The sequence below is a fragment of the Embiotoca jacksoni genome, unplaced genomic scaffold, assembly GCF_022577435.1.
Source record: "Embiotoca jacksoni isolate LCO1_2020_lvr unplaced genomic scaffold, fEmbJac1.0.p SCAF_12, whole genome shotgun sequence".
In the NCBI taxonomy this organism is placed as follows: domain Eukaryota; kingdom Metazoa; phylum Chordata; class Actinopteri; family Embiotocidae; genus Embiotoca; species Embiotoca jacksoni.
The window spans coordinates 9,316,601-9,332,621 of NW_027185252.1; the positions used below are offsets into that span (position 1 = coordinate 9,316,601).

At 43.8% G+C, this 16,021-nt stretch overlaps 1 protein-coding gene and 1 pseudogene across 1 annotated transcript; both read left to right on the forward strand.

Annotated features, from left to right (window-relative positions):
• Positions 1–778: 778 nt before the first annotated feature.
• LOC138195043 (centrosomal protein of 55 kDa-like) lies at positions 779–5,236 on the forward strand. Its single transcript, XM_069144106.1, has 9 exons — positions 779–931; positions 1,105–1,341; positions 2,130–2,201; positions 2,422–2,578; positions 2,783–2,906; positions 3,016–3,199; positions 3,314–3,388; positions 4,387–4,512; positions 4,939–5,236. The coding sequence occupies exons 1-9, from the start codon at positions 779–781 to the stop codon at positions 5,128–5,130; spliced, it is 1,320 nt and encodes a 439-aa protein (XP_069000207.1). The 3' UTR covers positions 5,131–5,236.
• Positions 5,237–6,446: 1,210 nt separating this feature from the next.
• Positions 6,447–12,861, forward strand: LOC138195045 (cone cGMP-specific 3',5'-cyclic phosphodiesterase subunit alpha'-like; annotated as a pseudogene).
• Positions 12,862–16,021: the final 3,160 nt, after the last annotated feature.

A 16,021-nucleotide genomic window follows, 5' to 3' on the forward strand; every position in this document is an offset into this window, starting at 1 on the left:
TTTTATTTTATTTATTTTTTAGCGCCGCGTGCATTAATAAGATATTAAATAACTTAAATTGATTACGTTGTTCAACAGATGTATTGACATCATTTTCAAACGGAGCTCCTCCCTCAGCGGCAAATTGATCATTTAAAGTAACGTAATTCACCATATGACCACCTCCGCCCTCCCGAGGTAACAAACAATGAATTAGCTGCTAAAAAACGATATCTTTAGAGAAGTTAAGAATAATAATATATATATATCCTGAGGTGAAAGGTCGTAGTTAGCTGTAGCTTGGTGGCAGCTAACATTAGCTGCGTTTTAGCCTGTGCAACTTGATGTTGACCTTCAAAAACCGTCCCAGAGTTTGACAAAGTAGAAGCAGTTTTTGAGCAAGATAAGATTTACTTAAAATAAGTCAAGTAAAAGAAAACTCAGCTTTCAATGTCCAGTTTGAACCCTTGTTGTACAACGTGAGTTTATAATGACGCCAACGATGCGAAATTAGCTCGTTTGCTGACAGATGAAGAAACGTGTTCAACTAAGTAATTTAAAAAAAAGGTAAAAAATTTAAAAAAAAAATACTAATAATTTGCTGCTGCCGCCAAAACCAATATGACCTTTAGGTTTGTATAGTAAGCCGGTCTAAATGTCATCAACTGAACCGAAACAAAAGACCCATTCAGAATGTTTACATTTGACCTTCAGTGTCCTGAAGGTGTTGTTTTGTTTTTGTTTTGTTTTTTTTGACAAGTGTCCTGTGATGTGTGTGAACAGGTGACAAAGAGAGATGATGGCAGCCTCTAAATTGAAGGGCACCCTCAAGAAAAAGCTGAACTCCGAGCTGGACGTGCAGGTCAGAAGCCTGAAAGAGGAAAACGTGTATCTGAAGAAGAGTCTGACCGAGCTGGCTCATCAACACGCACAGTACATTAAGCTCATGGAGGTAAAAACCCTTGTTTACTCAGTTCACCTGATTTAGTCTGTGTTTTTTTTGGTTTTTTTTGGTATTACAATAGCTGGATGTTATTGAAACCGCTTATTTATGTTGTTTATGCTGCTGTAGTCTGGGATTAATAAAGTAACTGCCTCACCTTATTGCCGTTTGTCTCCTTGCAGAGATTCCTCTGTCTTGAAACCAGAAGGCTCGAGGGTGGTCAGCAGCTGACGGCTAAACGGGAGAAAAGTGCATCAGAGCAGCTGTGTAAAAAAGAAGGGAAGTCGATGGAGGTAGTGAGTATGAGGAGAGACAGAAGCATATCCAGTTACTGCCAAGAGATCGAAGAAATCAAGAACAAGATTGTGAGCGTCTCAGCTCGGTGTCACTATCTCGAGAACAAAGTTACGGGGAAGCAGGTATAGCAAGGCTCGATTTTGATATAAATGACTCTTATCATGGGAGAAATGTAGATACGACTCGATTTGAAATATGTATAAGCAGTAGACCTCACTCCTTCTGGTAACGCATAACACGGTAATGTGTAGTTATAGAAGTCGCAACAAATGGTACTTTTTCTGCTAGAATTCTCGTTTAAATGTCCTGATGTTGTCAATAATAATATCACAGTGACAGCCATCACAGTCAAAACAATAAATATCAGTGTTTTGCCCAGAATGACAGCACATAATAAGCCATTTTCGCAACAGACATTTTGACTTGACATAGTAGGAAGTGTCTTGACAGTATGACAGTGAGCCAGCATGCACAATGCCAGGACCAAGAAACTAATGCAATAAGCCATTATTATTATTATTATTATTATTATTATTATTATTATTTTATAACACTCATGCTTTTACTAGTGTAAAATGTCCTCTGTGAAAAAAGGGTTTGTTGAGTTGCTGCTCAGGGAGTTTGATTTAATGAGCCTCCTTCTTGCCTGCGAACCATTTTAGACCACGAGATGGCAGCAGTTGTTTTCGAGTCACAGTTTTCTCTTAACAGCCACATGAACCTACAAGAGTTGTTTCTCTTTAAAACACTTCCTGGTGAAGAGCATCTCAAACTCATTACAGTGATGTTATGGATCTTTTATAGCTGCCACCCAGCTGTCTCTTTCATTAAAGCTGTAGAGGGAGTGTTAATAGGGGTTGTTTGTTTTAAAATGCGTAATGCTGCACTTTGTTTGTCTCTTGTCTGATAGGACTCTGCACCAGATGAAAAGGCTTCCGCCACCACTAGAACTACGACAGAGCACCAAAACTACCTCAGAGATGTAAGTGTTTAGTTGTTACCATAGCTAGAAAAGGTCGAACCCATGTCTCTCTAATTTGAGTCAGTTTTATTCCGTGTGTGTGCATTTATTTCTCCGTGACGAGACGTGTCTGTGCACAGCACACACGTCTCGCTGAGTATTTGTGCCATCTCCTTGGCATAACTCTCCTTCTGTCCGTCTCGGTTATGTGCTTCTCATTCTTTGATTCAATTCCCCCGAGGCCTTGGAAAAGAACAAGCAGTGGCTGGAATATGACCAGCAGAGAGAGGCCTATGTGAAGGCGATTCTGGCCAGAATGTTGTGGCTGGAGAAGCAGCTGAACGAAGCCAGTCGGCCCCGCTCACAGCAGCAGCAGCACAATGAGGACCATTCAGTCGGTGAGTAAAAGGGACAGTGGGCAGCGGACACACAACAGACTGTCGCAACAAGCTTTTTAAGACATCAAGATTGTCCCCTAGTGGCCCACTACCACAGAGTATGCGGCCTGGCACTGCATTCTCAGAATCAATGCTGTATTTCACATCTTTGATTGTGTATCTAAATCTTTCCAATTTCTTCTGTTAAATCTTCGCTCATCACAGAGGAGAAAATAAGACAGATGAAGGAGCACTACGAAGGACTCTTGCAAAAAGCCAAAGATGAACTGGACGTGCTCAGAGAAGAGGTTGATAAGATCCACCAGAACCTGGTAGACACCCAAAACTGGTATGTCTGCTGCTGATAAAAAAAAAAAAATAAAAAAAAGATAATATGGTCCTAGTCGAAGTTGGAAAGGGATACGTGGTGGTCAGCTACATGACAAGTTGATGTGTAGGTGCAAGGAAAGGGAGAAGGAGGTGGAGGAGCTGAAGCAGCAGCTGCAGACTGAAAGACTGGAAAGCTCACAGGAAGATCACTATTACACTGTGGTTGAAGAGCAACATCTGAGGGACGAGACCAACGACCTCCAGGAAAGGCTGAAGGAGGAGAGGCGCAGGTCGGCGAACTCCGAGCTGCAGGTACATCTTCATTGGTCTCAAAACGACTCAGTGAGCAAGTCACATGAATCTTCGCATCATCTCACGAGGAAAGAAACATCCCTCAAAAAAGACAAAAAACTGCTCTCTTCTCAGGCGAATCTCTATCAGAGGTTTATGTTAAATCATCACCATGCAGGCCAGGAAGAGATTGCAGACCTAAAGCGACAGGTATGACGGGCAAACTCACTTTGCATCCGGTTTTCTCACTTTCAGTTCCTTCCCCCAAATACTTGAAGAAAACCTTAGTATCAGATAGATTTAGGGATCGTCTCTTTTCCAATCCACTCTTAATGTTGGCACAGATTTATTACACTGTATAGGGGATCGACAACTCTTGTCTTCTACGGGGGAGGGTGGGGGGGGGGGGGGCTTCCACATTAAGTACGATAAATCTGTGCCGTGCCCAAGCACGATCGCTCCTTCCGCTAACTCCCCCATGCGGGCCCGCGTTCACATCACGTGAATGTTCAGTTTCCGAGTACACTTATGTCATCACCCACAAAACACTTGTACTGTACACGCAGTAAAAATGTTCCCCAAATCCGACCGATACAGCTCCTACAGGTAATTTTACGACGGCGCACTACTTCGCGTTGTTTTTGTTCCGAGTGCGCAGACACGGAGGACACTCGAGCAAACTCACCGATCGTCAAACCTCATTTCAGAGGAGACAGGAGGTGCGGAGAAGCGTATTCACGTTCGCAAATGCGACAGACTGTTGAGAAATGTCGATGTGATATTGTCAACAGCAGTACAAGTTGGTACAGCTGGTTTTACATCTGATGTGTGCCACACTCGAGCACACCTGGCGTAGAGCCGAGTTCAACCCTTTCAAACAGACCCGGGCATGAATCTCGGTACGGCGGCTGCGTTATGCCACGCAATGTTCACACATTCAAAAATAAAGGACTTGGGGCTGAAACGTATTCTCCACTGCAGTACAGATGACCAAGTGTGAATGCACCCTTAGTAAGTCCTTCTGTGAGATTACAAACCTGAATCGTCCATTGCAGCCGGCATATTCTGCCGTTTACCTCGTTGCCTTCCTTCTAAAGCCAGTCCTCACATGAGCAAAGGAGATATTCTTTCTGTTTGAAAACTATACCACCCATACCTAGAGTACACAGTGTTACAGGTTTCATTAATGGTAACTTTTTGAATTTTAGATAAAGATTTCTTCACAAGACCTTGAGGATGAGAAGCAGAATTGTTCATATTTAAAGAAGCAAATGGTCAGAGTTCTGAAGACGCTGCAAAAAAAAAAAGATCCTGTGACAAAACAAAGGTCAAAGGTTGGCATGAACAGAGCAAAGGACAAGATTAATAATGAGTATCTGTGATGAAACTCAAAGCTGCATTAATAGATTTTTGTTTTTGTTTACACATCCAGCACATATTGAACAACATTATCATTCATTTATTGTCGTTCTAACTTCGTTTGCTGTCTGCTGTTGTGCTGGAAAACCAAAACAACGATCCAAAACAGACTAAAAGGCTTCTTGTATTCAAGAGGAACACTGCAGAGTGAAGTGATCATTTAAGGGTGATATTTTTTTTGTATTGACCCCCTTTCAGCTATCACCTGCACTTTTACTATAAAAAAAAAATATATATATTTATGCAGCTTTAAGTTGTGTTAGTTAAGATGACATATTTATTTCAAAACTTAATAAACCGACTTAGTAACCGTAACTGATGGATAACACTGTTTATGTCAGAGAGACCAGCAGGATGAGAGCGCATGTGAAGTGATGCCCGGCCCCTCCCAGCTCTCCAGCGACGGCTGGGCATCTATGACTCACGGCAACTTGATGGATGAAAGCTTCCTGGAGTGTCCAAGCTGCCAAGCCGAGTATCCAGCCAGTCACTACAGAGAGCTGATGAGCCACCTAGAAATCTGTCTAGACTGAGCCGAGCCGAGAACCTCTTCTGTTCTGTACTTTCTGTGATACGGAGTAGTTTCTACCCACGCTGTGAAACGACAGGTGCAAGTTTTCTAAATAAACGACAGTGTTGAGTTTCCGAGGTTGTGCTTTTTCGAGTATCTCAAGTGAACCCGCAAACCACGTATCCACACACCAAAGATTCAGCCACAAATGCAATAATCCGCAGCTTCATCTAGCGCGGTGAGAGAGGGCAGCTGCAGCTGTGCTCACAGCTGGTGATATATATATATATACTGTTGCTGCTCACCCTTTTTGAAAGGAGTAACGAGCAATAAATGCACCGTGCAAAGGGTCACATCGCCTCTCCGTTCTGTTCTGTGCGCGGCGATTTCCCCTGAACCGGCAGTGTGTTATATCTGGACTGGTCGAGCACACCGGCTGTTACGAGTGAGCAGGAATGCGAAACATATGCAACCGTGTATAAAATTATAGTGCAGAGCGAAATGCCTCAAGAGCAACTGGATGGATTTCTTTGATATTTTAAAGGTGACTTTCAACAGAAGCGTGAAGTCACTGAGGGGTGAAAGAAGTGAACTTGTTCGAGACGCATGTTCTCAGCTACAAATAAGCCAATGTCCAGTGTGCTGTATAACCTTGAATTAAACACTTTATTCATGCTCACCTGAACCGTTCGGCATCCTTCTCCACACTCGTATCCCATCACAGAGCTTAGCTGCACTGTTGTGCGCCACCCTGTGTTCAGAGTCAGAACTTGTTGAGTCAGCTTTTCATGTTTCTAGATGAGGATAAAACTGATTTTATACAAATTACAGCTGTAACAATGTATATGATGTCCTGACTTTTTCTCAAGCCTCCTCGGTTAAAACTAAAAATGATTAATAATTTTGGTTTTTAACTGAAATAAATGAACAACAATTGGATGGATTTTTCTTAATGGCTTTACAGATATTCAAGATCTCTTGTGAAAAGCTAAAGCCTTGCGATTTTGGTGGTTCCCGGACTTTTTAAATCAAGCGCTATCGCCAGTTCAAATTTTCCCACTACTTTTGTAACTTTTAGCCTGCTAAAGGTGACCTGTTAAACACTAGCACGTTAGCATTGGGTCAAAGCACTGCTGTTTCTAAATGTTATTGCTTTTGACCCTTAGTTCGTAAATAATACATTTTACAATTTACGTGAAACTCAAATCATACTGCAGCGGGTCCTTCTCCCAGCTCTCACATTGTTCAAACCAGATGAATAGCTCAAAAGTGCTTGTGTAAATTAATCCCTTTCCTGTTTTATATAAGGACATGGATTAGGTATTGCTAGCTGACAATATGAGCAGTCGGAGGTGTGTGCAGTGGATGTGGGCTTTGAAAGGAAACGTGACACCGAGGGGTAACCTCGGCAAACCGCTTTATAAAAAGATCCTAATATGGTTTAGACAGAGCTTAACTCGCTGTACCTTTCAGGGACCTGTCACAGAAATGTTTTCATGGAAAGTTAGAATATGAGCTTAGCCTGTCTGAGACGCAAATTTGGCACCAAGGGGGGGGGGGGGGGGGGGGTTTCCCTGTGGCCTTGTTGATCATCAACACCAGACAGGGCACAAATACTGTCAGAGAAAGGAAGAGCTGTGTTAGGAATTTGTCAAATAAATATTTCTAGCACCATTAAGAGCATCCTGTAATGTTTGGCTTCCATTCAGGTGTATCCCAAGGCATCAAAAAGGCTCGGTGCCCCCCCCCCCCCTCCATCCCTCCTCCTCGCTTTAAGCCTCATCAGTCATCTGTCGCCACGTTCACTTTTCTGGCAGTCTACAGGAGTGGATAGAGTTTGCTTCTCAAATACCACGCTAACTCTCTCCACTTCAAAAACTTGAGCTGCACCGCTCTGATCACGTTGCCACTACTATTGTCCAGACTGTCCTCCTGGTCTCTGTGGCTAAATGCAGAAGCCGCAGCCCTGGTAACCTGCGAACGCAGACTGCCGGCCAACAAGACCATCCTGACCTTCAACTTGTTTGTGGCCGATCTTTTGTTTGTCAGCATGGTCCCAGTGATCGTGGCAGTGCTGGACCGTGTCCCGGACACACAGAGCTTTGTGTCATCCGAATGTGTGGCCGTGGCAGCATCACTACCCTGGCCTCCGTCAGTGTGGAGACGGTCCGGGCTATTCTATGGCCGTGCCCAATCAAAACAGCAACGCGGTGACCGTCATCCTCAACTTCGTGTGCGTGTAGTGTGTGCAGGGGGGCTGCGGTGAGCAACCAGTTGGGCAACCAGTTGGGCAACCAGTTCTACCAGCGTAAACATAAATGTGATTAATGGTTCTGAGAGGCCACAAATCAATTTTAGCTCCGAGAAGACTTCATGGATGTTGAAGACAATAATAAAGCATACTGTGCCCAATGTGGAAATCGATATGCAGGTCAATCAGGTTACATCGTCCACATTATATGTCACCAAGTGCCAGCACTACGGTTCACCGGACTACCACCAGTCGGCCGCTACGATATAAGGCTCTTCTGTACCATGTTCGTCCTGGTATTTTCTTTCTTAATCATGTGCAGCGCCATTTTCATCATCACCTTCCTCATGCTGGCCAGGAACTTCTTGGTTCACATATACATCTCCTCTATCTCGCAGCCTTTAAACCAATCAGCACCGACCACCATATACCTTATGTTGAGTGGAAACTCCACTGCCGCCATTGTTGGAACTATTTCAGAGTCATCGCAATTACCCATCGCCACTGGCTGCTGACTGGTCCGCCCTTCGGAGTTGCTGAGCAAACATTAAAGTGAACACGGTTTCCAGACTATGATCACAGTGAGGACCCCTTACAAAAGATGTCACCACCATCCAGGAGGCCGAGTTAATGTTCGAGCTTATTTAAGGAGATGCAGGACAGCAACCCGATGGAGAAAGCCACGCATAAAATTCTCCAGAGGATCGCTCTGCCGCTCCAGGCTGACCTAGTGCAGCTACTTCGGCTGCAGGGCTCGAAATGGAACACCTGAGCTGTCCACAATCCTGTTCGATGTAACGCACAATTCTCACTTTGACAAGAACGTCGTGAACGCCAACTCGGAGACCGTTTTCCCCACCGACATGGGAATTGTCGGATTTACGGCGCACTCCCAAGAAAGCTCCGAATGTTCCTGATGTGAAGAAGGTGAGCGCATAGAGGATTAGCAGGATCTCGATTTAAGAAATGTAGAAGAAAAATACATGCTACAACAAAAAGCGTGTAAAAACGAGGCTGTGGTACAGATGTCTAGTTTCACCCCAGTGACCCTGTACTGCACTGTCTGACATCTCTGTAGAAATATGGTGCTCTTGAGCCCAAAGTGTGCCCACCGATAAAGAAATGTACATTTCTGACTTTTTTTTTTTTTTATCCCATTATCTTGAGGCTTTCAACAGTATTGTGACTTCATAGCTCCTACGTACTTTTGTCTGAAGAACTGTAAACTTTTGTCTGAACAGTACAGCCTATGATTAATTTCTATTACCTTAAAAGTTGATCTCTGCTTTAGTGTCTCAAATCTCTTATGCCGATTTGCGTCTTAAAAAGTATCGTGATAATGCTGCTAATCCTTTCTCCTGTGCAGCATGCGTGCCTTCATTTTTCATCTGTACTGTTCGTGTTGTGACTTGATCACATAGTTTGTGCCTAGCCTCAAACAACTCTCCTGTGTTTTCGTTTTCAGAATTCTCATTTCAGCGACTTTGCGGGTAAGCAGACCAAATATACGACCAAGTCTATGATCACTGCTCCCTGTTACGAGCGGAAAGGAGCCCATCGGCGTCATCTCAACAAACAAGGCGCTGACGAGTTCTCCCAAGAGCGATCGGGAGGTGAGGGGACGGTGTACGTGTTTGCTGGAATGACTCGCGCAAAAAATATCAAATACAGCCCGCTTTCGGATTGGCTGACGAACTGAAAATGTGCCACTGAGGCTGAAAAACAAATCCACTGTGAGGGTAACACCCTTCTCTAGACTTGCTTGGAAAAAGGCCAATTTTAGCCGACCGGTTTCCCGTCTCTGACCTGTACATCTAAAGTCTTCGGTCGTTATTTTAGGTCACCGTTATGACAATTTATCTTATAATCTGTCATGTGGTGGTGTTTACAAGGACCCAAATGCAAGCTCACAGACTTAGAAATAAGTTCCAAAGTACAGTCTTTATTGCAATAAAAAAACAAACAAACCAAAAAGGTGGCACCTATCACGTCCACTTGCTTCCAGTCGGGAGGGCAACTCGATCGACAGATCCAGGGGGACACGGCTGGCAGGGCAGCCGGCAGACCAGCGGAAGGGACGGCGTCAACAATCCTCCGAGTCGGGAGGGCAACTCCACCGACTGGTGACTTTGACAGGGAGATCCGCAGGGGGCACAGAGGCCGGAGGAACGGGAACAGGACTGACGGAGAGCTGACGGCTGACTAACAAAAATGAACCAACAACCAGAGGAGTGCAGGGGCTGGGTACATATAGTCTGGGGAGGTGATTAGGGAGATGCAGCACACCTGCAGGTGGTGATCAGGGGTGAGTGGCTGCATCTGCTGGGACTGGTGAGGGGCGTGGCCACGGGAGGTGAGGGGCGTGGCCACAGACAAGCAGACAGGGGACTGAGGGGACACAGGAGGAGAGGTGATCAGGGGCAAAACAGAGGAAAAAACCGGACTCCTGACAATAATCCAGTTCGGCGAGACGCTCAGATGTTGGTTTTTTTTCATGGCCTCTGTGACACTGACTCTGGAGGTTAATCAGCTGTGAAGACCTGTCAGAGAAAGTGACTGTAATCCGTTTTCATTCGAGAACATTGAAAGACAGCATGTGAATGTGATTCAAAAAGCAATATGACTCTTTACTCTTCCATTACAGCTCTTCAACGAGTATGTGAACTTTGCAACTGCGGTTGCTCTCCAAGCGCACACGGCTTGCAGAGTCAAGGAGAAGCCAGGAAATAGATATTTGACTGCTTTCTTTAATTATGTAGATATTTATTTCTAGCTGCGCTGAAAACAATAAATAGGTAGAAAGTTCCTAGGAAATTCATAATCAGTGATCCTTTCCTTGCCATAGGTATTGTTGTGGTAGGCCGGCAAAGTTTTTGAAGAGTTGACGGACATTGAGAGGCAGTTTCACAAAGCCCTGAACACAGTGAGGACTTTTATCAAGTGTGACAGGTACTCTGTCGGACTCCTGGACATGACCAAAGAGAAGGTGCGTAGGAGAAAGCCTTTAACTTTAGGTCTCATCTACAATTTAATGTGACATAAATTACAACCCGCAGCGGCATATCCTGCAGCTTCTGTGCGTTTATATTCATTATTAATACCAACATAATTTTTTTGTCTTCACCAGGAATTCTTTGATGAGTGGCCTATCAAACTAGGAGAACAAGAGCCATACAAGGGGCCCAAGACCCCCGATGGTAGAGTAAGTCCAGCGCTAGATTTGTTGTTGTATTATTATTCTTTTACAACAATTTGTGAAACTTAAAAAAATAATAATAATAATTTAAGAAACACTCTTATTAACATTCAGGAAATCAACTTCTACAAGATTATTGACTACCTGCTGGAAGACAAAGAGGAGATTAAAGTTATCCCTTAAGTTTCATGATGCGCTGCAGCATTTGTGTCTGTCGTGATTATACAGATTTAGGTTTAGATGTTAAATTATATTCTCATCTCCCTTCTCTAAACTCACAGCGGCCCTCCTGCCGACCGCTGGGCTCTGGTCAGCGGAGTCCCAGCATATGTGGCTGAGAATGGATTTGTAAGTTCCCCTTCTGTTTATTTATTTTGTATAAACATCGATGTAAAATACCTCCTGTAGAATGATTATTGAGGCTGATCTGCTCATCTCCAAATGTAATAACACTTTTACATTTCTCAGATCTGCAACATGATGAACGTTGCAGGAGACGAATACTTTGCATTCCACGTGAGACGTTCTTCGCTGATAAATGATGTCGAATTAAATTCACTGTTTTAGTCATCATAATTAACTAAAATAATCTGGATGGGATTTGATTCTTTTTCAGAAAGAAGCGGTGGATGAGACCGGATGGATGATTAAGAACGTCCTCTCCCTCCCTATTGTCAACAAAAAGGAAGAAATTGTTGGTGTTGCCACTTTTAATAACAGAAAAGATGGCAAACCATTTGACGAGAACGATGAAGAAATTACAGAAGTGAGCCGAACCATTTCTATCTTTCTTACTTTTCAAGCCTCACATTACATTTATAATACTGTTAATGCAAATAACGTGAATTTACATGCATCAACAACTTAGAATTTACATGTATATATTCTCATTTGGCATTTGAAATGTAACTATACGAGATAACTTGTGGAAGAGCTTCATAAGGATTGAAATTACCTGAATGAAATGCATTGTTTTGTGTTCCTCAGCGTCACCAGGCTCTGACACAGTTCCTCGGCTGGTCCACTCCAAACAGCGACACCTACGACAAACTGAACAGGACAGAGTGGAGTAAAGAGATTTCTCAGGAAGTACTCATGTACCAGACAAAAGCCACACTAAATGATGTGCAGACTATTCTGGTAAACTGCTGCCCTTATTTGACTCATATTATTCCAGCCAGACTGAAAACACACGAGCTTCATTTAAACTGTCATCCCCCCCCCCCCACAGTGCACTCAAGAGAAGTTTGGTTCTGAGCCAGAGGACTGTGACCAGAAGGAGATGTACAAACTTCTGGTAAGCCCTGGAAATCATCATGTAAACTAAAATGCTTCTCTACTTTTGTCGTGTGACCATTTCTCTTCATTGTTTTGAATCCATCTTGGTGCTTCAGCCTTCATTCAAAATCTCCTTCAATGGTCTGTTTTCTGCACGGCGATGATGATGACAGCTTGTGACCTGTCAGCTATTACGAAGCCATGGGAGGTTCAGAGCAAGGTGTGTTTCCTTCTTCACACTTGATCACAAATTTAAATCCTCCTCCGCACGTTGGTTTTCATTATTCTGCTGGTTTTAGGTTGCTCTGATGGTGGCAGCTGAATTTTGGGAGCAGGGAGACCTCAAAAGGATATTCCTTGATCAGCAGCCAATTGTAAGTGCTTCATTTTTGGGTATTTGACATTGCATATTCTGTCATGAGGTCATAACAATATTCACCATCTCCTGCTTCTTCCTCTTTCAGCCAATGATGGACAGAAATTATGCAGCTGAGCTTCCCACGATGCAGTGTGATTTCATCGACTTTGTCTGCTCCTTTGTGTACAAGGTGCCAAGAACTAAAAACATCTGTTATTGTTCATAAATGCTTATGTTGCTTTCTTTCCAATGAAATGTCTAATTCCATCTTAGTCTCTCCTTCTTTTCTTTATTCTCTGAAAATGTTTTTCTGTTGTGCTTTTGCAGGAGTTTTCTCGCTTCCACATAGAGATCACCCCCGTGTCCGAGGGCTTGACTATCAACAGGGGGCAGGTGGAGAGCTCTCGCAGATGTCCACGAGGCCGAGGTGAAGGCTATCGAAGACGAGAAGAAAAAGCTGGAGGGAGGCGATCAAAGTGAGCGCCGATGTTGGAGTTCGCGCACCTTCCGCTTGTTCTGCGTGTGCACCGTCACCTGTGTCTCACTGTCAGTCTCTTTTGTTTCCTTCACAGCTCAAGAGGGCGGGAAGTCAAAGACGCGTGTTATCTGCGAGGACGGCAGGACCGCTGAAGCATTTCTGGACGTCTGGATGTGTGTTTGTACAGTGTAAATGGTAAATGGTCTGCACTTGTATAGCGCTTTATCACCTTAGCGGTCTCAAAGCGCTTTTACACTGTTTTCTGTTCACCCGTTCACACACACGTTAACATTAAATGAGGCTGAGCTGCCATGCAAGGTGCTCGCCATCAGGAATACATTCACACATTCACACACCAATGGTACACCATCGGGAGCAACTCGGGCTTCAGTGTCTTGCCCAAGAACGCTTAGGCATGTGCACTGGAGGAACTGGGGATAGAACCGACAACCTTCCGATTGGTGGGCAACCCGCTCTACCAGCTTAGCCTCAGTGTGTCAGTGTGTCAGTATGTCAGTGTGTGTGTGTGTGTGTGTGTGTGTGTGTGTGTGTGTGTGTGTGTGTGTGTGTGTGTGTGTGTGTGCGCGCACAAAATCCCTTAATTATTATTTGTATATACTGTAATATTTAGGTCCTCTCCCCTCTGATACAAAAAGCTATTTGTTTAAGTGCATACAGTCTGTACATGATTCTCTGTAAGCAGCCATTTTACATTAATCTTGTACATGCCAAAAGCACTACTGAACTGAAACGTTATGAAGAGTACATACGTGTAGCTACACGCTTTGCATTGATGTGAATAGAAATATTAGGCTTTTTTAAAAAAAATTTTTTATTGTAAGCAGTGCTATGAGCATATGTTCTTGGCAAATGGGCGAGAGATGTAAGAAGATTTGACTGAATTGGATTTGGTTATAAGCCCACTCAAAGCCCCTGGGCTTTCCGTTTTAAGTCCCCTGCTTACATAAAGTAAAGATACTGCCACCCTGCTCATAAGTCAGCGTGACCAGAGCACATATGGCATTTACAGATCAGGAAGGTGTCATGTGAAAACACTGTGGAGCACACGGGGGTCGTCATTTACAGACAGAGAGACGTGGCTTTAAGCAGCATGAGAATTTCAGCGACTGCAACCGTTGCAAAAAAAAAATTCATCAAATGTTTGCATCCTCGTATATTTATGAACAAGGGGAAAACATGAATCCCATGCAGTGACTTTAAAATCCCAGATTACAGCAAGAAATGTATCAATCTCTTCCCCCCTTTGCAGGACGCATTTTTTGCATCTTTCTGCCTCACTTTTCTTTTAAAAGTATACACACCTATCATGCTCTTTGACCTTTGACCTTTGGCTTGTTGTTTGGCCTCAGTTGGGAAGGTATAGAGCAAAAGAGCAGTTTCAGTCCCTCCACACTAACCCAACCCACACTTCTTAAATTGTTGGATTCAAAGTATTTAAATGGAGATTCAAATATCAGTCTCACTTTTTTTCTAACAACAAAACAAAATGTTCTATTTCTCTGCACTAACTATAAACCGCTATGTGTCAGGAGGCTTTTGCAATATATTACATATATTTAAGAAGATATATTGCGCTCATGTGTCTCTGCCATAAATGATCATCCTGGTCAGATGATTGGCTCAGGCAGGTGACTGACAGGTGGCGGGCAAACTTCATAGATCATGTAAGAAGCAGAGAATATCTCACTTACAAATGGCCGGCGGTCACGTCATAGGAGGTAAGGCTGCTTTGTGGACTGACGATACACCTTAAGACAGCAGTCAGGTCCCCAGGTCAACCTGCAAAACAGGTGTTTTTACCCAGTTTGCTGGTGCAGGACAGCCGCCGACTCTAGTCTGTAACATAAATCTGGATTTTATCAAGAGATAAGGACAGTTGTTGTGTATGTATGAATTTAAATTCAAATTAACAGTGATTTTAAATTGTATTAATAATCATGATGACAATAACTTGCGATAAGACAGCAGAGATAAAGGAATTCACGACGCTCTAAGTAAAGCTCTTCCTATTCAGCTGGAAATCCAAGGGAAAGAGTTTTAAAGAGCCGAGAGGTCATTAATCAATCCACCTCTGACAGCTCTCTACCTCTGCTCTATATTTCCCTCTAGTGGAGAGGTCGGCTCATCAGCGAAAACTGCCTCAGCCTGCCTGGCTTTGCACCTTCAACCTGCCTGCTGAATGCTATGCACATGAAATACATTTATTTTTCATGTGAATATTTTTGAGCTGAAGATGCATGTTCGTGAAGCCACGTGTTTTCCAGGAATGTCGTCCGAGAATTCCACTAAAAGCGAGAAACACTAAACTCTCTGGACTCACTGCGGTCAAACATTGGTGGACAGTCTTTGTTCTATTCTCCTGATGAATGGTGACATTTATGAAGCACAGACACGTCCCATCATTTTGCAGCACAACAATAATATCCAGTGTTCCCCGGTTTGGTCCAATAGCTGCGTATGAGAAAACACATTTATTACTTTATGTCCCTCCCTGTTACCTTGTCCCATGTCCAGATTCTCCCTCCGTCTTTCCTCTTAGAAGAAGAAGCAGTCTAATAGCTTCAGTCTTTCGGCCGTCCCTGTAAAACAGTACATCACGACACCGTGAAACACCTTTCAGAGCTCCTCTAAATGCCATGCTTTCACTTTTACGGGCAAAATTGTATTATCATGGTAAACAGGCGCTGGATATCAAATGGCGCAATCACATCAGGGACAGAGGTACAGAACAGTATGTATTTATTCAGAGACCTTTTAAAAAGCCCTGCACATGTCTCTTCCCAGAAGGGTCTGACGCACGCTGGCCTGCCAGCCACAGTGGGTAAACATATTAATCTTACAACCCCGGAGGGATCCGAGATATTAGATGGTGAAGAAGAAGTAGACGGCGTTACAGTGCTCCCGGAGGAGCCAGCTACTAAGTCACATCTGGCACAAGAAGTAGAGAACACGGTCATAAAAACTGAAGATAATGTTTTACAGTCGAGAAGCATACAAAATATGGAGGGGGGCCTTTTTTTTTTTTTTTTTTTTTTTTTTTTTTTGGGGACGTGGTTCTGAAATAAACATGGTGTCCTGCAGAAAAGCCTAGAGAAGACACGGTGTTAACCTGTCCTTTGTGTGAGAGGAGTCTGAGGGGGGATGGGGGGGGGTCGTTTGACTGAAGCAGAGCAGATGTCAGGGTGACAGGAGGGCTTCCCCGCACCCCTCCATCACTGGGTCTGAAACATTTAGCATCCTGCAGTTGTCATGGAAACCGGGTGCAAACCAGGAAATGCACCCAAAATGTGCAGATAGCTGTGACATTCGTGATCATGCCGCATGCAGGCTC